The 21,164-nt window shown below is 38.5% G+C and overlaps 2 protein-coding genes across 2 annotated transcripts; both read left to right on the top strand.

Moving 5' to 3' along the window:
• Nucleotides 1-2,794: 2,794 nt before the first annotated feature.
• On the top strand, nt 2,795-9,066 carry LOC145488970 (protein disulfide-isomerase 2-like). Its single transcript, XM_081467835.1, has 8 exons — nt 2,795-3,014; nt 3,114-3,311; nt 4,406-4,677; nt 5,253-5,357; nt 5,535-5,864; nt 6,120-6,240; nt 7,197-7,375; nt 8,365-9,066. The coding sequence occupies exons 1-8, from the start codon at nt 2,870-2,872 to the stop codon at nt 8,560-8,562; spliced, it is 1,548 nt and encodes a 515-aa protein (XP_081323961.1). The 5' UTR covers nt 2,795-2,869; the 3' UTR covers nt 8,563-9,066.
• A 3,248-nt stretch (nt 9,067-12,314) lies between these two features.
• Nucleotides 12,315-19,410, top strand: LOC145488969 (rho GDP-dissociation inhibitor 1-like). Its single transcript, XM_081467834.1, has 6 exons — nt 12,315-12,513; nt 12,971-13,275; nt 13,382-13,468; nt 13,717-13,793; nt 16,201-16,264; nt 18,900-19,410. The coding sequence occupies exons 2-6, from the start codon at nt 13,098-13,100 to the stop codon at nt 19,094-19,096; spliced, it is 603 nt and encodes a 200-aa protein (XP_081323960.1). The 5' UTR covers nt 12,315-12,513; nt 12,971-13,097; the 3' UTR covers nt 19,097-19,410.
• Nucleotides 19,411-21,164: the final 1,754 nt, after the last annotated feature.

The following is a 21,164-nucleotide window of genomic DNA, read 5'->3' as shown; positions in this document are numbered from 1 at the left end:
CCCCAGTTCAAATATATGATCTTTCGTATTGCATATATTCCAATACTACTAAAGAGAATAAACATTTCAGCTTGTGCATGAGCTAAATCTGTGACGAAAAAGTAATACCATTCATAGAAAATATTCATATTCGCGGTTTTCTTCCTCTGTCGATCATGACTTGTAAAGTGAGAGTAAACGTGGTGCAACTAACATCATAAGATACCTGGAAAGACTTGATTGGTGATAACAGTTTTCATTTTTGAGTAGACTTACATGAAGTATCTGTCCGTTCACTAAATTTTGAGCGCCAAGCCTTTACAGACAAGTCAGTTGAGTAACGCGCGACGGAGCTTTCGTGACGAAGTGTTGGACTTATAATTACAGCTGTGTTGCCACGGCAACTTTCCTCGTTTAAGTAACGTAGCCAGTTGCCCGTGACGATAACACAAGTTGAACGTTAAAACCTGGTGACCAAACTTTCGTCGCGCCGTCAACTGATAATCGTACTACGCGAATCGAAGAACTGAAAGAAAACTGGGCCTAGGCCTTCTACAGCTAGGAAAGCTACGGAGATGTAACAGACTTTACACGATCCTGATACATCGACAGTTATCTTTTTTTTTAGCTATCAAGCTATCAATAGGGATAATTACACTCTTTCTTTTTTATAAGAATATGTTTTATGAGAATATAGAGTCTGAAATTTGTGAAATTTTAGGAATATTTTAAGAATAAATCCGAGGCTGAGATTTTGAAAAGAATAATTTTTTTGAGTTGAAAAGTTGTAAATACAATACAATTATATGTTTTTAACTAAGCCGTATAAAATCCTTCCTTCTCTATACGGTAAAAGTAGCCAAAAAACAACAAAAACAGCACTAGCCGTATGTTCGATGCCCTGATGCCTGCAGGCTGGCCCCAAAATTACTCTTATACCATCCAGACACTAAATACATTCGAAAACAAAAATGTCATACGCTGTCACAAGAGACTCATAAGAATATTAAGAAGAATGTTTTCAGCCTAAAATCGGCGGAAAAAATAAGAATATTCGGCCTCGGTCGGAAAAACAATATTCTTACAGAAAATAGAGAGTGTAGCGAATTGTCTGATGTCAGGGCGAGACAGAAATCTCATGACCACGGTTGTCTCGTAGCTAAGTTCAAGGAAGCATATGCATCTTCCTTCTCTGAATAATAAATGTTATTTACTTCTGAAACATAGTATATTAGCTTATACTATGTTTCAGTCAGGTTTCTACGTGGCCAAGCCCAGATTATAAACCAGTTAAAATTATATTTCCCTTGATGTTTACATTCTAAGATACAAACATGGCATTCTAGCTGTGAAAACTGCCAGAGCTGGCAGGTCTATGCCAGTCGTTTTTTAATCAACAAAGAAGAGCGAACAGCATAGAGAACAAACAACTTTCGTGACCGTTATCATGTTTTTAAACATGAGCAATTTGGCGGAACCGTCGGCCAAAGCCTATATTTTTAAATAATGGCTGAGAAAGAAATTCTTAACGTCACGTACCCAGCCCGACCCCTGCCACTTATTTTGAGTACATCTTGCCGCGTGACCTTGAAGTAGACACTTCACCCACCATTGCATAAATAACACTGTGTTTGATTGAATAATTAAAAAGCTGTCGTGACCAATTAGAAATTTCCAAATGTCCCGACTATGTAGCTTCACGTAGTATACATTTCCATTATGTGTCATTGAAAGTTATACTAAGTTAACAAACCGTACCTAATGCCTAATGAGTTGAGAAAATTTGACAGAAAACTCGCGTGCTGACAACCTTATCAACTCAGAACTGATTCTATTTCATTTAGAAATAGAATTGGAAGAAGATCTCTTGTATAATTGTTTTAATATAAACTGTACTTGATTTAATGTCCCCGAACTTATATTATGAGTTTGAAGTGGCAGAAGATGGCAGTGTTACAGGCACTTTATAATTTATTTTAGGACATTCTTTCTTGGCTAAGTTCAACAACAATATTGAACAAGTCTGAGCCGCGAGGCTCAAAAAACGGGAAAATGAGAAATTTAAAATGAACTCTGACGCTAGAAAGGGCCATTCAGTTTTCTTAGATGTCTGACTGAATTTCGCCCTAATCTGTCATTTCAGACAAAGTGAAACTCTTCAGTCGGCCCAAAAGAAGCGTGGGCTAACATATTCGATCATAAAGTTCCTTAGTTACTGCGCAATACTGCCTCTGGGCATGACCAGTTGTTAAATGAAATTTGCCCATGATCTGACTGAACAAAGCAGTATCTATCAGCTGTGTTTATTTAAACAAAGAGCTAGTTAAGTGGAGTTTTTATACGAGAGGCTGTCATGCATACGTTAGTCATCGTTTCATGTTTCATGCTTCTCTTTCAGTCTTGGAGTGCTCTTCACTCAAACCTGTCACTGTAAATAAGCACAATTTTCTGTAGTTGGCCGGTTTGAAGGATTGATGTTCACCAGTCCGATCATATGCCTTTCCCGTAGATCCCGAAAAAAGATGACTGGCCAAACTTGTTCATCGCTAAGGTTACCATATCGTCCTAAGGAATTCTTTTGTTTTCTTTGAAATAGCTCGGGCTCCCCCTCGCCCCCCTTTTTTTGTCATGTTTTAAGTGAATTCAGCTGGTTACAAATAAATTAGTAATATGTTTTGTATAGCCTTTTTCGCGGACGTGTCACTAAGCAATTCGGTCAGACTTCCGTGATCACAGTTCGCGGGCTCTTTACTGTCAGCCAATCACAGCAAGACACGACGGGTACGTAAAACGATTTCCGGTCCGTGATTCCACGTCTTCGTCCTCTTTCGTCGTCGTCTTCCAAGTTGAACAGTCGAACGTTTCGTTGTGCAAGGTCAAGAATTCCACGATGAAGATTTATCTCACATTATTACTTAGCTTAGTGGCTTTCGCGTTTGGAGAAGACATCAAGGAAGAAGAAGATGTCTTAGTCTTAACCGAAGCTGTTTTTGATCAAGCTATCACAGACAATGAGCATATTCTAGTCGAATTTTGTAAGTTACTGTACACGTTTTGGCTCTTTTGCGAGGTCACTTTAAACAATATGAAGGTATGGTTTCTGTTATAATTTGTGAATTGATTTTCCGTTTTAGATGCCCCATGGTGTGGACACTGCAAAGCTCTGGCCCCAGAATATGCGAAAGCTGCTAAAACTCTCAAAGAACAAGGCTCGGCCATTAAGCTTGCAAAGGTTGACGCCACCGCAGAAACCAAACTTGGGCAGAAATACGAAGTGCAAGGTTACCCTACAATCAAGTTTTTCAGGGCAGGAAAATCTGTAGAATACTCGGGTTAGTTGAAAAATCGAGTGGCTCTGTCTGTTCTAAACTCGAGTGATCGGTCGCGAAACATTTTATAATTAATCTTAGCTTAGATTACTACAACTGCACGTGCAAATTGTGTTGTACAAAATTGTGAAACATTCATTGTTCAGACCCGAAATATTCATTGTTCAGGCTTCGATGTTTTCCTTTACACTGAATATTTTGGTTAAGGAAATTGGAAGCAATAATTACTATAATCTGTCATTAGCCTTATCTCTAAAACTTCTTAAACTGTGTTTTTCTTTGAGAAAATTACCAAGAAACTTAAAGGTGATAAAATTTTAGAAAAATAAGGACTCGTTGTTCTGTTGTCGTCACCGTTAATATATCAGCTTCTCGGAAGTATAAAAGTATGCCCTGAGAAATTGCGGTTATTAGTGAGTGTGAACGCGATCCTACTTGTTAATCTTCTTTGTTCAGTGTCGTAAATTTAACTTGTGCGAAATTAACGTGAGAAAACAACACTCTTATTGTTATCGCAGCTGTGAATGTGTCCAAATTATTAAACTGGCTTTATTTAGTTTTAAACAACTCGACCGTGCAATATGGGTCGAAAACTTTGTCTAGTCTGTAAAAGTTATGGAGAACATTCATTAGATCCAGGCTTTGTTAATTTTCTCTTCACCTGTTTACTAGCTTTGCGTTATCTAATGTTTGAACAAGAAAATCGTGATAATGGATAAACAAATAATTTCAGACAGAAAAATTTTTTAAAATAATTTAATGATAAATAAAAGGACATAAAACCGATTTTGACGTGTGTTTTTTAACTGATGATTCATCACTGCAGAAACAAGGAAAAAGTCATCTCTTGATGATGATTCATCGTTCCATTGTTCTTCAAACCTAATCAAATTCGAATTAAGTTCTGCCATTGCTCTTTTTCTCTTAGTAACCAATCACAAGTGAAAAACCTGATGCTTCTTCTTTTTGGAAATTAAAAGTGCAAAAATAATAATCATCTTTTCTTGTTCTACATCATTTTGTTAATTTTTTCCTCAGTATATTGCTTTAAGCTGTTTGTTTTATGCTCGAACAACATTTTTAGCATCTTGTTACAGGTGGCCGTACAGCTAGCGAAATCATCACTTGGTTGGAAAAAAAGACTGGTCCACCAGCCAAAGAACTGACAACTGCTGATGAAATCAAGGAATTCACTACAAAGAAAGACGTCATTGTTATTGGTTTCTACAAGGACAAAGAATCCGATGCTGCCAAAGCTTTCACTGAGGCTGCACAGGGTATCGATGATATTGAGTTTGGAATTGTACATGACGAGGCTCTTGCTAAAGAGCACAATGTAGAAGGAGATAACGTTGTTCTTTTTAAAAAGGTACTGCTCTATGACTAGTGTTAGTGTTGAAAAACTCTTCTTACCTTCTTCTTTCCTCGCTACTTCTGCAGAACTTTGATCCTGATAATGTAATCCAGTATGGATTTCTATCTTCTTTTTACATTTTGATCACAGATGTGAATAACTGGGTTGTGAGAACTCAAAACCCGAACACCTTTGAAAACAAAAAGTGTTTGCAAGTCTTGCTTCTGAATAACAGAAAATTTTTAAAATTGTAAATCAAATAGGAAAGGTCTTCCAGGTGAAGAAATTTCGGTGTTTGGACTCAGACCAGAAAGTTAAATGTCACTGGATGAGCTGGGGTTTTTTCGCACATTAGTTTGAGCATGAGTCACCTTTCAGCTAGAAGTTTCAAATTTCTGGTCTTGCTGTTTTTGGACATCCTTTTGCTTGTGAAATGCTAAGTTATAGTGCTCATTCATGGAATTTGTGGACTAAGATTTGTAACACAATCAGATAATATTATTATTGGAAGCTTTCAAGAAATAACAACTAGGACAATATCTAGTGTATGCTTCCTTGCTGAGTTAGTATTGTCATTGTTCTGATTTTAGTTTGATGACGGACGTAATGACTATGATGGAGAACATAACTCTGAAGATATCATCAAGTTTATCAAGGCCAACCAACTTCCCCTTGTGACAGAATTCAATGATGAGGTACGATACTTACATAAAACTGTGGTCTGCTTTGTTTGAAAAAGTCTGCATTATAGTCCACCAGACTTAGAGTGAACAATGATGAGTCATGCAACACTTGATGCAGCACTGTTAGCAGTTGCTTCATGCTACAGAAACTAGAAGTTATCACTGCTAACCTGATCTTGTCTTTGTTAGAATGCACCCAAGATATTTGGTGGAGACATAAAGAAGCATGTTCTGCTTTTCGCTAGCAAAAAGGCTGATGAGTTCCAGGGCATCCATGATGGATTCTCAGCTGCCGCCAAGGAATTTAAAGGAAAGGTTCTCTTTGTTCTCGTTGATTCTGATATAGAAGATAACAGCCGTATCTCGGAGTTCTTTGGAATTGATGCTAAGGAAATACCAACTGTCCGCCTGATCAACTTGGCAGAGGATGATATGACGAAATATAAACCAGAAACTAAGGAAATTACCTCTGAGAATGTCAAGGCTTTCGTCTCTGATGTTCTTGATGGAAAACTTAAGGTAACTATGTATTTCACTCTGAGTTACCTGATAAGGTAAAATATAGAAACAAAGCTTGCAATTCAATAGTCATTCTGGCAGCAGCCAACCACTAGTTGAACTTACCATAATTTTTTACCTTTGTTTTGTTTCCATTGATGCCATGTGTCATAAATATTATGTAGTTTTTGACCACCAATGTTATAAACCTTCTTTTATCAGGTTTTCTTTGGTTATATTGTCTCATATAATTATTGTTTTCTTTTCAATATTTAGCCACATTTGCTTAGTCAAGAAATTCCAGAAGATTGGGATGCCAAGCCTGTGAAGGTTCTTGTAGGAAAGAATTTTGAGGAAGTAGCTATGGACAAAACCAAAGCTGTTTTTGTTGAATTCTGTAAGGATGTTGAATATTACAAAATGGCATTCTTTGAGCCCCTCTATTGGTATTTCCGAAGAACTCGAAGACACTACAATCACTGCTGAAAAATGAAGATCTCAAGATTGAAGCGAAGATTGGAATATTGACCAATATTATCCTTATTGAGATAAGGATGGAATATTGAGCAATACTTCAGATATAAAGTAAAAAATAAAATGCGCAATTTTAACTTTCCTCGTTATTGTTTAAGCAGTCATTTATTTTGCTTTTCATGAATTTATACAGTAATTTTTGCAGTGAGATCTTTTGGCTGTATATTACACTGACCACACTGTCAGGCAATCCATAAAAGGAAGATCTCCTTTTAAAAAATCAAAGATTTGCGAGAAACAATGCAACAAAAACAAAGTCTTGGGAAATCCATAGAGAGGCTCTTTTTTTGTGCGGGGATAACAGTAGTACGTATTTGTTCAGTGTTGTAGGAAGTAAGCCAAACTTCAAAACATTGGCAAGTTTTGGTTGAAAGTGAGAAGGAATATTGGTAGAAATTAATAGGATTTGATATCAATCTACAGTTCATGGCAATTTTGTTTTCAGTAGCATTTTGTATTAAATTTGTACTTTTAAGTACAGTAAGTTGTCTGTCGTGTGTTCTTTGTTGGATCTTTTTGTTCCTTTCTTTACCTTGACCCTACACAAAACATGATAACTGTTTACTTCTGTCTGAGGAACTAACTAAAAGAAACTTTTTGTTATGTAATTCATGCATATAGAGTATGCGTGCTAAACAAGAGGTTGCACTGTAGACCTTCCAAAATAGATCTTGCTACCCATATGGTTGTCTGCTTCTTTGAAGTTTTCTGGGCTTCATAAGTTACCATTCCCCTCTGTTAACTATGATATAAGACAGTGGTCATTTCTAGGCAAATGGTTGCCTTGTACACTTATTAATTTTTTTTTATCTTTTACAGATGCACCATGGTGTGGTCATTGTAAGAAGTTAGCCCCAATTTGGGATGAACTTGGAGAGAAGTTTAACGACCGTGATGATGTTGTTATTGCAAAGATGGACTCCACTGCTAATGAAGTAGAAAGTGTGAAGATCCAAAGCTTTCCTACTCTTAAATATTTCCCTAAAGATAGTGATGAGGTAAGTTTCATAATTACAGTTGACCCCCTACAAAGGACATTCGTGCAAAATTTTTCCTGTTGATTGATTTTTTTCAAAATTTTTACAGCGGTCAGATAAAAAGTTACTTGTGTCAGAAACAAAAAAAAATTGGGGGTCGCCGACTTCGTTTCAAAGCTACAGCGTGTGGAAAACTACCCTGATTTTGAAAATTTGCCGCACATAATTCAGCATGGTCTGCAGGGGTTCATAGTTAAAAATAATGAAGGCGAGTCAATGGAGGCAAACAATCTTAGTCATACTTTGTAGAAGTGGGTCTGTTGGGTAATTTCAAATTTTACCAACTTTTTCACAAAACAACCCTTCAAGAGGCATTTGAAACTGTCGGTGGTGATTACTTTATTTTGGGGTAGCTTTCCTTCTGATGCCTATCCACACTGATGTAAACAACAACAACAACAACAAAGAGCTGAAAAGAATGGAATTGGATGGTGCATTTTGCAAAAAAATTCAAACTTCTAGTCATTTTCTTGATTATTTATTTTCTTCATTTTTTGCTAATTGGGGAAAATCGGCTATTCTTTGATTCATGCATAACTTCAGGAAAGGTATCACTCTGTACTGCTCCTGTCAGTTTCATGATTCAAGATCCTAAATGCTATGAAAAAAAAAAATTTTAAAGTAGAAATGACATCAATTCAGAAACAAAATCAAAGTTGCAGATGGGATTTGAACCCATGACCCTATGTGATCTAGCCAGATGCTCTAACCACTGAGCTTCTGGAGACTCTGGTGAGCAAGGGTGAAATGTGGGTCTTTGACAGGAACTACATTGCCCAGTTATACGGCCAAATAATGACTTAGCACATATGAACTCAACACTACATTTGCCCTGGATTACTTTTTGTGGCTTCTTAAAATAAAAAAGTTAATGTAGTAAGTAACAGTTCAAGGTAGCTTGTTAGTATACAACTTATAATTAATTATGTTTCTTGGTTGTTCCCTTCCAGATCGTTGATTACAAAGGTGGAAGAACCTTAGAGGATTTAGTCAAATTTGTTGAAGCTGATGGTAAAGCTGGAAATGAAGAGCCTAAGGAAGGTGAAGAACCAACTCCAGAAGAAGAAGGTGTAGAGGGCGAAGCAGAGGAGGAAACTGACGCAACTGATGAAGGTGAAGCAACGGAGGCAACCAAGGATGAGCTGTAAAATGGCACATCTGCTCTTGAATTCTAGTCACGGAAGATTTCTTATATGGATAAGAATTAAATGAAACACTTTGGGAAAGCAGGGGTGTAGCTAAATCAATTTTTTAACTGGTGATTGAAGTCTCTGTGGGGCTCATATCTGCCTGTGGGTTAATGCTGTCACAGACTTGAAATTCACCAGCAACCAACACTAAGCTACACTTCTGCAGGAGTGCCTCCTATTTCTCTTAGCCAATATAAGGACATTCTTTGGCCTGTAGTTCTTTCTCAAAAAGTTTCCATTTAGGGTAAAATGTTTTAAACTTATTAAGCCTCCTTTACTACTGTAGGTTTTCCAAAATTTTTGAAAGTGTGATGTCAGTCACGCCACTCAAATGGACCGTCCACCACAAGGCTTATAAATTGTTCCACTTTTATTTATAGCATTCATCGGTGTGAAGGTTTACTTCAAGAGAAAAATCTGAAAAAGAAAAAGCTTCAAATAAAATTCTTATCATTAAAATAATTTCTTGTCGTGGTGATTACTTTATTTTGGGGTAGCTTTCCTTCTGATGCCTATCCACACTGATGTAAACAACAACAACAACAACAAAAATAACAAAACACTTAATAACTCCCATTAGTATCACCCAACTAGAGGACTAATGCAAATCCTGCATTTTGATTGGCTACGCTACTAGAGGACTATTAGTAATAGTCCTCGAGTAGCGAAATTGGCGCAGTCGAGCATGACGCTTTCTTTCGTTTTATTCCCAAATAAATATTTCTTCAACTTGCATTTGCTAACTTTATTATTGCCTTTTCTGTCCAACTAGTTGGGTGATACTAAAACAATTAGACCCTTTGCCCTCAAGGGCCACGGGTCAATAGCCCATTCGCCTTCGCCTCATGGGCTATTCACCTGTAGCCCACAAGGGCTACGGGTCTAATTATAACTAGTCCTGAGTGATAAAATGCAGACATCCATACAACTAAAGACCATACAATAAGACTTCAAGTTCATCCCTTGTGTTCAAATGTGTCCCGAGAGTAATTTGGTCATCACACTGTATAGACTAAGTTTTGCATTTCACCAGAAAAGTTTAAACAGAAATGTCTTTTACTGGCTGTTGGCTTGGCCCCACTGGGGTATGTACCTAGTAAGTGTCTAAATTTGGGTTAAAATATAAAGCTGAAGCAGGGAATTACTGTGTGTGACTTATTGTAAGGGTTCTGTCATTTTTAATTCTTAATTTTAACATTGTTAGTTTCTTCACACCAGTTGATTACTATTAAGCTTTTTGTTAATGTGAATTTTGTTTGATAACAAGCGATTACCATGTCTGAATATTTTCAATGAGTTATTGCTATTTGTTATTAACGGAGTTCAGTCACGGTGTTTTGTCTTCGTGTTTTTGGTCACGTGCAAAATCTCCTTTAAATGGAAGGAAACCTGAAAATAGTAGTTTCCTAAGATAGGAAAACATCAAAGAGATAGTAATAAAACATAAAGGAACAAGGATGGCGAAGATTGACACGGATTGCAAACGACGAATTTGAAAAATTTAGGCTAAACTTTTCAAAATGTGTAAACCGTGACAGAGCCCCTTTAAACTGAGCTTCGACGTTCTTTTAAAAAAATTCTTATAGGGAAAAAGTGTCTATGGTTTTGTAGTAAATCCATATTGCCTATACAGTCAAACAGCTGAGATGATTTGGCTTTCGCAAATCCTGAATGTTTCAAACAACAACAACATTTCTACTCCCCAAAAAAGTATGTGATCATTTTTAGGATAGGGTGATCTTGTCATAAGGAAATTCCATTCAGCACAGTTTTGATCACTTTCCATTAATGAAGTCACTCCTGAAGAGATCATTTGTGTAACTTAATCAGTCGCGGATCTAGGAAAAAGGGTGACTGATTACGAAACAATGAGCGCCAAAGGTGCAAGCCTCCAGTGGGCTCCGGGACATGCTCCACTGGAATTGTTTTGGATTTTAACTCCCTAAAGTTCCCTTTCCTGGGTTTCTGAGTCTTTTGAAAAATCTGACCGGTTTCCGTAAAACGGTATGGATCCGCGCCTGTTAAATTGCTACAAAAATACCTTCCGAACGTTGTGGACTGTGAGCAAGAGCTGCAGGAGGAATGTCGTCACGCGGCGTTGCGTGACAAAGCTGATATGCAGGCTTCAGTCAGATCGTCTGAAAAACAGTTAGAAAACGTACATCACGTTTTAAAAAAATGAAAAGAAAAACAATCAAGTGAAGGTTTTCCCAAGTCCTGCAAACTGAGTTTTTGCTGTTCAGTAAACAGACTGACTTGCGCGCGCGAGGACGGTCAGTGAAGTGAATTTTTTCCCTCTATCGACAACTGAACCTTGGTTTGTGATTTATTAAACGTAGCACAAATAAACATTCTTCGGAGAGAATCTCATGTCGAAAACAAATATTTAATATACGGACCAAAGATTTGAAGATTCGTGTACCACTATAGTCGTGGCACGGTGCCATAGCGTATGGGTTCCTCCTGTAAGGGATACGCTTTTCAATAGCTACACTGCATCTCTTTTCTATATACCTCCAGTGGGGAAACCTATATATCTTTTCCACTATAAGCCATTAGGTGAATTGCTCGAGATATTTTGAAACAAACCGGCCTTTTAATATCCATTTCTGAAGTTCAGCTGCTAAAATCCCTACCCTTTTATATACCTCTCTGAGAAAGGTACCAGTTTTGGGCCGCTGAAGTCCCGGGACAAGAACCTAGAGTACCTAATCCTTCACATGATTGCATCAGTGTACCAGTGTACCACTTTGCACCATGCACCAGAGCCAACCTCGTTTCCACATTCCTTTTTCTTCACTCCTAAGAGACCTGGGAACGAGGTTGCTCCCCCGGGGGGTACTCTCTTATTTGGGCTATACGGGGACGTGCCGCTGGACAGGGTATGGTTTTTTGACCTCATTGTCCTGAACAGGGTATACAATTTGACTCGCCTCTGTCCCAAACAGGTTCAAAACCTGTCCTAAACAGGGTATGGTATTACGAGCCGAGAGACGTTAACCGGCCATTGCAAGGTCATCAATCACCATCAGATCATTGTCGGTATCCTGTCGGTATCCTTTAATATAAATTATTTTTCCACTTATCAGTACTATAACAAGCGCGCATTGACAGAATAGATCGTACCGGTAGATCTAGTTTCTTTGTGTTTCTTTGTCCTACACAGGGTGGGGTTTTTGGAGTATTTTTGTTTTAAACAGGGTCAGGATTATAAACCCTCAGCGGCACCCCTATACCCAAACATGGGTCAAGTACCCCCCCCCCACATCTCCCCCCTGGAGCTGAGTGCAGTGCGCTTTTTTGAAATACTTGTTCAGGATTTACATCAACATAGCAATTAAGAAATATAATCAGGGTTTTTTGATTTAACACGATATTACTTTCAATCTACGCAGCTCCAAGTTGTCGTCAAACTCGCCGGGCGCGGCGCCCACTGCTAACCGCGGTCAGCGGCTTTGGTTTCCAATCTTTCGAGGTCGTGCTCGATCGTAAAAACTTGGCGATGAAAATAGCCACAAAATAAATTTCTTTCTCTCTTTGTTTTGCTTCGTTGTATTGAGTCCCTGGGTCAAATCAGAATAACTAATTCTATCGCGTTTTGATGGGCTTTGATCGTGCGAGTGAAGGAAGTCCGTGCCAATAACAGTTTATGCTTCATGTAGTGTTCACGACAAGCCATTCGAGATTAGACATTCAAATAATGCGCGTACCAATTTTATTTCATTCTAGCTGCCCGTAGTCCTCCTTCCTATTTTCTCCCGAAAAGGTAATGGTGGTGGTAAAAACCCGTGGTAGTTCAACAAAACACGTGACGGATGTGTGACGGGGCGTGACGTACTTCTGATCAGATTTATAACGACTTGGCGCCTGCGACTGGCCGATAGTGGATGACACAGCAGCAAATATCTTGTAAGTTATTTTTTGTACAACCTAACACATGCTACCATGCGAGCAGAGTCTCTGCATACAGTTCTTTGTTCAAAGAAAAAGCTTAAACTTGAGATTTCTTATTTGTCTTATTTGTATGTCCACACGACACTTTGCAAATATGTTTTGGAATTCAGGTCCAAAAAATACGGAAACTGAAAATTAAAGCAGAAAGAGTAGCCAACCATTGGCTCGTCACGCAATCTTTGGGTGCCTGTTTTTGTAAGGTATATTCGCCAGCGCACTTTGTATCTTTGCTACACAGAAGCAAATTGTTTCCCATTTTATCAGAGAAACCATTTCAACATAAACATTGTCATTGTTTCCTTTGATTACTGGAAAATTATTTCTACGTTACCAAGAAAGCAATGTGCTTCAGACCTATCCTGTAGATAGAAAGACGTCTTTCATTGGTCACTTTGTATACTCGATATTTCAGAGATTGTGATTGGTCTTGCTGATCACGCATTTGACGTCACGGGGTGGTTCTCTTTACGAAGAACAGGCCAAGTCGTGAAGGCATCAGGAAATATCCACATTTTTTAGTTTGTGTATCAAAATTTACCATGGCGGACCCTGCGGAAGAAGTTCCAGCTGCAGTAGATGATGAAGAACCAGAAGAGACCCCTGGTTATAAGGCACCAGCTCAAAAAACTCTGGATGAAATTAAAAATTTAGACGCGGATGATGAATCTCTGGTGAAGTACAAGGAGCAACTTCTTGGAGCTGCTGCCGCCGCCAGTGGTAAGTTAAAAGTGATCAGCTGACATTGTTCGTTTAAGGCACAAATGTTCTCACGGATCCTTTAAGACCTCTTGCCAGCATATATTTTGTTATTATTATTTTTCAGCTGGCGATGATGGCGGACCCAACGTGCGGGTTTTAAAGTTGACGGTGCTTGTCGAAGGTCGGGACGATATCGAACTCGATCTTAGCGGTGTGTATCAAAATTTAGCACATCTTGTCATTAAAATTTGTTTGCCTTTCCCATCTTGCAACAGCTTTGAAATTTAGCTTTCTTACTGCCATCTGTTGTCTTGATTTTTTGTTCGTCAATAAACCACACCGTGCGTGACAACTTACACAGTTCAAATCGAACTAGCAGAAGTACTGAACGAACGGAAGGTAGTGAATTGTTTTGATCATCTGGAGTTCACTGCATGGTAATCTCTACTCGTTTTATAGGAGACCTAGCCACTCTTAAAGACAAGCCTGTAACTTTCAAGGAGGGAACAAGTTATAGACTTAAAATAACGTTTAAGGTGAGACTTAAATTCCTGAGTTTCGATGTGGAATTAATGCAAAAGTAATCTTAATTTTAAGTTTTTGTTGTCCATTTTATTGAGATTATCAATTAAGTTATTGTAAAAATAAGATGGGAAAATTGACCTTCGTATTAACCTTTTATTTTGAAATTACTTCCTTTCCAGTCTCGCTGTTGCTTTTGTTGTGTCTTTGGTTTCGACGTTACTTTTGGGATATATGGGATGGCCATAGTTAATTGCTTTGTTTAAATGATGTTTTACAACACTGCAGTTAATTAAGCTCAAATTAAGCTCGAATTGACAAAATGTTTAAAGAGAGGCTTTTTAATTTTTGTGCCTGCTTACTTGAAAACGAAATAAATTTAAGATTTTCATATTGTTAATATTGTTGCTGTGCTCGAGAAACTGTTTAATGTGTTTGAATTGTCGTCGAAGACCAAATGTGTAGTTCGAGAAAATATCCATACCTCCCCCACAGAAGGAATTTTATATAAGACCCCCACCCTTTCAGGAATTCCAATTAATCTTCATACATTTGTTTAAATTTTTTGCTATTACAGACCCTCCCACCCCACCCCCAGGAAATTCCAATCCCCTCTGTTTGGGGGAGTATCAATATTTTCTGGATCAGCACAATATGATTGAGAGATATGCATAGAAAGATTAGGGCTAGTGTAAGAAATGTGTTGTTATGAATGTTGTTTGTCTGTTTCTAGCATTATGCCTGTGTTATTGGACAACATACCTTATTCACATGCAACGATTATAACTGGACAGTAACAGATACACTGAAGTAGGGCAGGTTACCTGAACAGGGCATCTGAACTTCCCCCTCACCGTACTCTTGAAATCCAGTTCTTACCCCTTCCTTGGTGGGTGTAGACTGCAAAACAGTATCGCAGGCGGTATTCAAGCAACAGGTCTGGAGCGAGTATAGGCTCGCAAGCTTTATGCGCGAGGATCATGCTTACAGTGCTTTGCGCCTTCTAAATAGGGAAGAAAACACAAATGTTTTGCAGTCTATGGTGGTCCCACCTCCTGAACATGTAACCTTCTAGAAAGGCACTCTTACGGTTTTGCACTCACTCCTTCCAGCAAATGTCTCATGTTCCAAACAAATCGCACATTCCTTTCTCTCCATTCGCAAATAGTAGTGGGATATCATGTGGAGATTACTACAGAGGCAATTGGCGCCAGTCATCTTCTAATAAAAAGCCAATCACTAGCTTGAGGGGCTCTCTTCAGGTGATAACTATGAACTGTACTGCTGTGGGTCACATTAAAATCTGTGGCAATTCTTTCAAAAGAAAGGCACAATTCCTAACTTGGTTTGAGATTGTGCTAAGATTTAGGAATACATCATCTTTTTCACTGTGAAATACACTACAGCTTCTTGCAGATAGTTTGCATGGACTATTCCATGTCTCACACAGTCATTCAAAAGCCACACTTAGTGTGGTAGGCCACGCTTCAAAATTTTTCAAGGTCCAAAGTGCTCTTCCAGGATTTGGAAGTGTGCTTTAATAATTACTGGTCTATGTAAATAGCTGTTGGTTTCAGCAGATATTAGTGTGGGAGGAAAGAATGCATGATATGAGCCCAAAAGGCAGCTGTGTAGGAGGCTTACACCTCTTGGTGATTTTTCTATTTCACATTGTTGCACAGTATTGGTTCCCTTAACCATGGAAATCCCACTTCATGTCCTCTTATCTCCTGTCCCCCATAGAAATCCTGCTGTTGTCCCCCTTCGCTTCACCAGCAACAGCAGTTTTCTCTATTTATAGGTCTGAAAGCAAACTGAACTGAACAGCATACCAATCTTCTTGGGTGCAACACTACCATAAATGGAATGTTTGGTACATTTAAGGTCATAGATAATTCATGAGTTATGTCAAAATTAAGTTTCCATCTCTGTATTTGACAATCGCTGTACCTTTCTGCATCTGCTAGTTACTGGCAAACTGTGATAGATTATGGATTACAGATAACAAACTTGAAAAATATCATGATAATTTAAAGATCAGCTCAGTTTTGCATGTAACTGAGGCAGTTGCAAAATTAAAGCCTGAAAAACAAATTTGGGCTTAAAGAGGATTGGAACTCAAGACTTCTGTGATACTGGTGCAGTGCCCTTTCCAACTGAGCTATTCAGCCAACTGGGAGCTAGTCACGTTGTGAGTTTGCCAGTGAAGATACAATGTATGCAAGGAAATATATGAAAGATCATATATTTGAACTGCAGGATAAAGAAATAAAGCTTGTCACATTTTTGTATGCAACTTATAAATCCAATTTTGTCTAGATGTGCCATGACATAGTTCCAGATTTTATCGTCGTGTCTATTGTCAGTGTAATGATATGAACAGGTTGATTGCACTCAGTTAACATGGCTGTTTTTGTTCAGGTCGTGCGAGAAATTGTGGCTGGTCTTAAATTTCATCAAGTGTTGTACAGGAAAGGAATACGAGGTAAAACAAACATATAACCATAAAAAAAATATTTATATGGTTAATTAATATTGTTGTGTTAAATAGTTAGAGCATGGAGTGCACACTGCAGGCCCTAGGATTTCAAATTTCATTGGTAACACTTTTTCGGTTCTGCGTCCAGTGATCGTGGGAAACGATTGGTAACAGAAAATTTTTGTAACAAAATTTCATGCTTGATTTGGGCACAAATAAAAGAAAACAAAAATAAAATTGTGAATGGAGAAGGAAATGAAACGAGCGTTATATAAGCTTATATGTACTCAGTGGCATGTATCTTGCCTTACCCAGTTTATAAATGAAGTGATGTTCTCCGTGTCAGTTTCAAAATCAGTGCAAAATTACCTCTTCCCGAATGTTTTTTTCAAATTTCATACTTCCTCTTCTTCGCAGTGGATGCCGCTCCGCATGCAAACTCCACCCCATGGTTCCCCTCGGTAACTTCACCCCTTCACCCCGCGGTTCACCTTATGTCAGCCAGTTGTCTGCCACCCTAATTCCATCCCAGACTGCATTGTACAGTGTGTGCAATTCAGTCTGGGATGGATACAAGACGCAGACAGGTGACTTGAAACAACGTTTCAGCTTCATTCATAATCAGAGTAATAATCAAATGAATTGCTCTACTTGTTGAGAATTAGAACGGAAAGAAAAAAAATTTGTATCAAATTGTGGCAACGCTGAAGATATCCGTGGCAAATGGTTTTTCAGTTCCTTTTTTTCTGAATCATGGTAATGACACCGTACCAGAAATGATCATTAGCGTGAAATCCTAGGGCTTGCAATGGTTAATACATTGGAGCTTGAATTGAGAGGTGTGGGTTCTCGCACCTTCCCTGATTAAGGGTCATTGTACTGTGTTCTTGTGCAAGACGGTTTACTTTCACAGACTGGCAAAATGCTGGGAGTATGTTATTATTACCCAGTGATGAATAGGATCCTATCCCTGGAGGTTGGAGACATGGTGCCTGACAGGGTGTGAATTTTGGCCTTGCTGCATTCAACACATTATGTGCACCTTCAGGGTTCTCCTGAAAATTGAAATGAAGCAGAAAATGAATTGTAGCTGGCTCTGAACATGCAGAACCTCCAAAAAAAAAAATCAAAAGTGACTATGAGCCACTGAACTCGGAAAGTGAATTATGAAAGGTGTTGAGGCCACCATACTGATTTCGTCATAATCCATTGGTCAGTGGTTCCACCTCTAGGCAATCTCTCCTGTTTGCAGGACTCAAAAAAATGTTTTAATAATCCAGCTTGCCCTTTAGGCAAGTAACTCTCAAATTTTGCTTGCCCAGGTTTTCAAACTCATTAATAATTCATGACCCAAAAATGGAAGTCATTCACTGGCATGTTGGAATGCAATAAACCTGCCTGATTTGTTTGCAGTCTTCTTAGTGTTGAACACTTACTTGTTCATGTACTTGCTTGCTATTTCCTGAATTACCTGCTGAGTTTCTTTGTTTTTGTACAAAAATCCTTGAATCAATGTTTTCAATCCGTAGAAGGTCATGTTCGACACCTTGAATGTTAAATTGCATCTAGCCTAAGCAAGCTGAAAAATTACAAAAATTGTTTTGAAGAGAAGCGCGTAAAATTAAAAACAATTTGGCTTCTTCGTGTCAGTTTCATTTGGACACAGGCACAGTGTTGACTTTGTTAAGCCAGCAAATGTATATGTTGGAAAAAAGTTTCAGTCAGTGAAAATGTCTTCATTTGAATAAAAACTATTTTATGTCCAGGAACACCGAAAGTTTTTTGATGACTTAATTACTAATTTCTTTTCAAATAATATTAATAATTTCAGCAGCAACCAAGTACACTATTTCTACCAGAAAACTTGTATGTTTTGCCGATGAGATTTGCCACAAGGAGTTAGCTCAGTGGATTTGTTCATTAAAAATGTTGGTGAGGGCTTCATTTTTGCTGTAGAAATATACAGCTTCTTTTCATGTACTTCTACAGCTGTACACCTGGGTGGAGAGACGCACTGTGAGAGTAAAGTGTCTTGCCCAAGAACATGACGCAATGTCCTCAACCAGGGCTCAAACCCGAACCGCTCAATCCAGAGCTGAGGGCACTAACCATGAGGCCACTGCAATCCAGAGTACCGTTGTTAAATTATAACTACGTGCAAGGCCTGTTCCAAATGCTGCTCTATTCATGCGCCAAACCTAACTGATGAGTTAAGTACGGCAGAAGAGCGGCATTTGGATCATTTTGGTTCGGCAGGTTAGGTTTGGAGTGGCAAACAACTGTAAATTCACCAGGATCTGCCAGGATCTGCAGCTGGAGCGATGGCTGATTTATACAGCATTTTTCCCATGTGCCGAACCTAAATTATACATAAATATCTGTTATGTGTTTTTCATATAACAGCACTCGTCATTGGCACAGCTGATGATGATGATGCATGATGATGCACAGCTCAGAGCATGAATCAATTGTCTTTCAACATTTGCAATGCAAAAGGCAAAGTATAGTTAACTTTGCACACGCTATGAACTTGCGTCAGTCAATTATGATGTGTGTAAACTTATACTGTGTTTATGTAATGGTGCAGCTTTGCTAGCTGCTATAATGCTCCTTGATTAATGAATGACTGGTTTTGTTTCAGTTGTAAAGAACTCCTTAATGGTGGGAAGTTATGGCCCCAAAGCTGAACCTCACGAATATATAACACCAGTTGACGAAGCTCCCAAAGGGATGATCGCTCGTGGTCATTACACAGCAAAGAGCAAGTTTTTAGATGATGATAAAAATGTCCATCTTGAATGGGAATGGTCATTTGACATCAAGAAAGACTGGGAATAGCATGCTTTTCACAAGTCAAGATGTAGTTCAATGTTTTTTGTGACTGTACTGTAGAAGGCCAATCTTTTAGGTTGGATTGCAAAGCTCTGCAAAGTCACCAAGGTGATAATGTTTGAATAACAGTAACAACGAAAAAATATTAAATGACTGTATAAAGCTGTTTTCAACTATGTCGTGTAGCTTGCCCATTCTCTGCTTGCTTCAGTGAATCCAGTAGTGATCAAAGTAAAATTTCTCCCTCTATTTTCAATACTTCCCAAGGATACAAGTAATGTGATTAATAAAAAATAATAAAGTAAATGACATTGTCTTGATGTATTGCCATATTTTCAGAACAAACATTAAACCTATGGAAGAATTAATGTTTTAATCATGCCTAGAGCACTTGATGTGCCCAAAGAACATCTGTGTAGGAGGCTAATGCTTCTAGGAATCCCATTGTTGATCATTTTCAGTAGTCCTTGAACAGAGACAAAGTCGAAGTCAATCAACGGTTATAATTATTATTACTGTCAATTATTTAACAGGCCTCTGAGGAATAAAAAAATTGATTGAGGTCACACCCGTGGGTTTTGGTGCGCCAGTTTCAATTTTTCTTTCACATTTTTTACCCCCTATCACCATGGTAACAAGGACTTAACATGGGTATTTGGACGTATGGGTGCAGTCTTGTTTTGAGGATATTTCGGTTATTTTCCGGCGTTTTGAAGAAAACAGCCGATTTCTGGAACTACAGCAAAATAGATGATCACAATTCCAAGCCCGCTGATCCCCCGGGGGGGGCATTTAAAGAACATTTGGCATTTTGTTTTCGGAAGGTGGCAAATGCCCCACCGTGGAGCAGTTGGGGCATACAAAATCCCCATAGTGGGGCCGTGAGAAAAGTGCAAATGCCCTATCTAGGGGATAGCGTCAAAATTATTGCCCCCGTAGGATTGTGGCCCAGAGGCCAAAGCCTGAGGATGCATTGATAGTACTTCCCGCGTATAAAGAAGTAATGAAATATCGGTAGCGTCTGTAGTATGCAGATCGATCCCGATTTGAAGAAAGTAAGCGCCCATGGTGGTGTTCCCGGTTAATTTTTCGTGAAGTCGAGCTAAGACACTCCAATATGGCATCGTGAATACATTACTTACAAATTTAAACTTGATAGTCCCCAATCCACCTCTGAACAATTTCTGTTAGAATCTTCCAATACAGGAAAAACAATTGACCCAAGAAAAACAATAAGCCTCAACTCAATGTCCCAAACAGACAAGTACAACGGAGCATGCGTGTACGAAATTGCTTCGCCTCTTTAAATACAGGTATTCCTCGCCTCTCCCCACCCGCCAGCAATTTTGACGGCCATTCCGTCAGACGTTGGAATTTCATTGTTGATTAAACGAATTCATACTCCTCATTCCAAAATGGCGGCCAATTTATTATTCTTTTGTTTGCATGTTAATTGGCCCTCTTGCCTCATTTTCACTTCAAAATTCTTTTGTATATTGTACATGTTGACGAGGCAAAGAGGGCTAATTACCATGTAAACAAAAGAATAATAAACTGGCTACCATTTTGGAACAACGTGTATTGGCACCCTGTTCATTGTTCAAGCTTACTGAGCTATTTAAATATTGTCCTAGCTGTGTCGAGTTTTGATCATCAGTTAAGTCTTCACATTGTAGTGGAAAATATTTGAAATAAGATCACATAAGATTTCATCGCAATTTCCGCAGATTTCCGACATACTATTTGCTTACCCAACAAAAAGCTGAAAAATCGATCTGTGACAAGGCCCCAAAACGAAAAAAGGTGTACACAGATTGCTAAACTTTGTCCGGAACTTTCTTGCCTTCTTGCGGTTCGAAATCGCTAACATCTGAAAATTTTACAGTGCACGATCAAAAGTAATTCTTTCTAGCTTAGTTTCCGGCATTGCAGTCTTCAGTGGATTTTTGTACCGGCGAAATGAAAGAAAGTCAAGAAATCCAACTGTCCAATAACTGTTTATGCGAAATTTGGGGGGCGTATTAGAATTTGTATATGTGTTTCGATCAATCCCACGAGAACGAGAAGAACGCCT

The sequence above is a fragment of the Orbicella franksi genome, chromosome 6 (assembly GCF_964199315.1).
Source record: "Orbicella franksi chromosome 6, jaOrbFran1.1, whole genome shotgun sequence".
In the NCBI taxonomy this organism is placed as follows: Eukaryota; Metazoa; Cnidaria; class Anthozoa; order Scleractinia; family Merulinidae; genus Orbicella; species Orbicella franksi.
The sequence above is the reverse complement of the archived record's forward strand: the minus strand, read 5'-3'. Positions and strand labels throughout refer to the sequence as shown.

Bases quoted from the DNA above. Each gene is read 5' to 3' on its own strand.
- LOC145488970 (XM_081467835.1), top strand. From the start codon at position 2,870: ATGAAGATTTATCTCACATTATTACTTAGCTTAGTGGCTTTCGCGTTT. The intron at 3,312-4,405 runs GTTAGTTGAAAA...ATCTTGTTACAG, and splicing joins AAAATCTGTAGAATACTCGG to GTGGCCGTACAGCTAGCGAA. The intron at 5,358-5,534 runs GTACGATACTTA...TGTCTTTGTTAG, and splicing joins TGACAGAATTCAATGATGAG to AATGCACCCAAGATATTTGG.
- LOC145488969 (XM_081467834.1), top strand. From the start codon at position 13,098: ATGGCGGACCCTGCGGAAGAAGTTCCAGCTGCAGTAGATGATGAAGAA. The intron at 13,469-13,716 runs GTGTGTATCAAA...CTCGTTTTATAG, and splicing joins TATCGAACTCGATCTTAGCG to GAGACCTAGCCACTCTTAAA. The intron at 16,265-18,899 runs GTAAAACAAACA...GTTTTGTTTCAG, and splicing joins GTACAGGAAAGGAATACGAG to TTGTAAAGAACTCCTTAATG.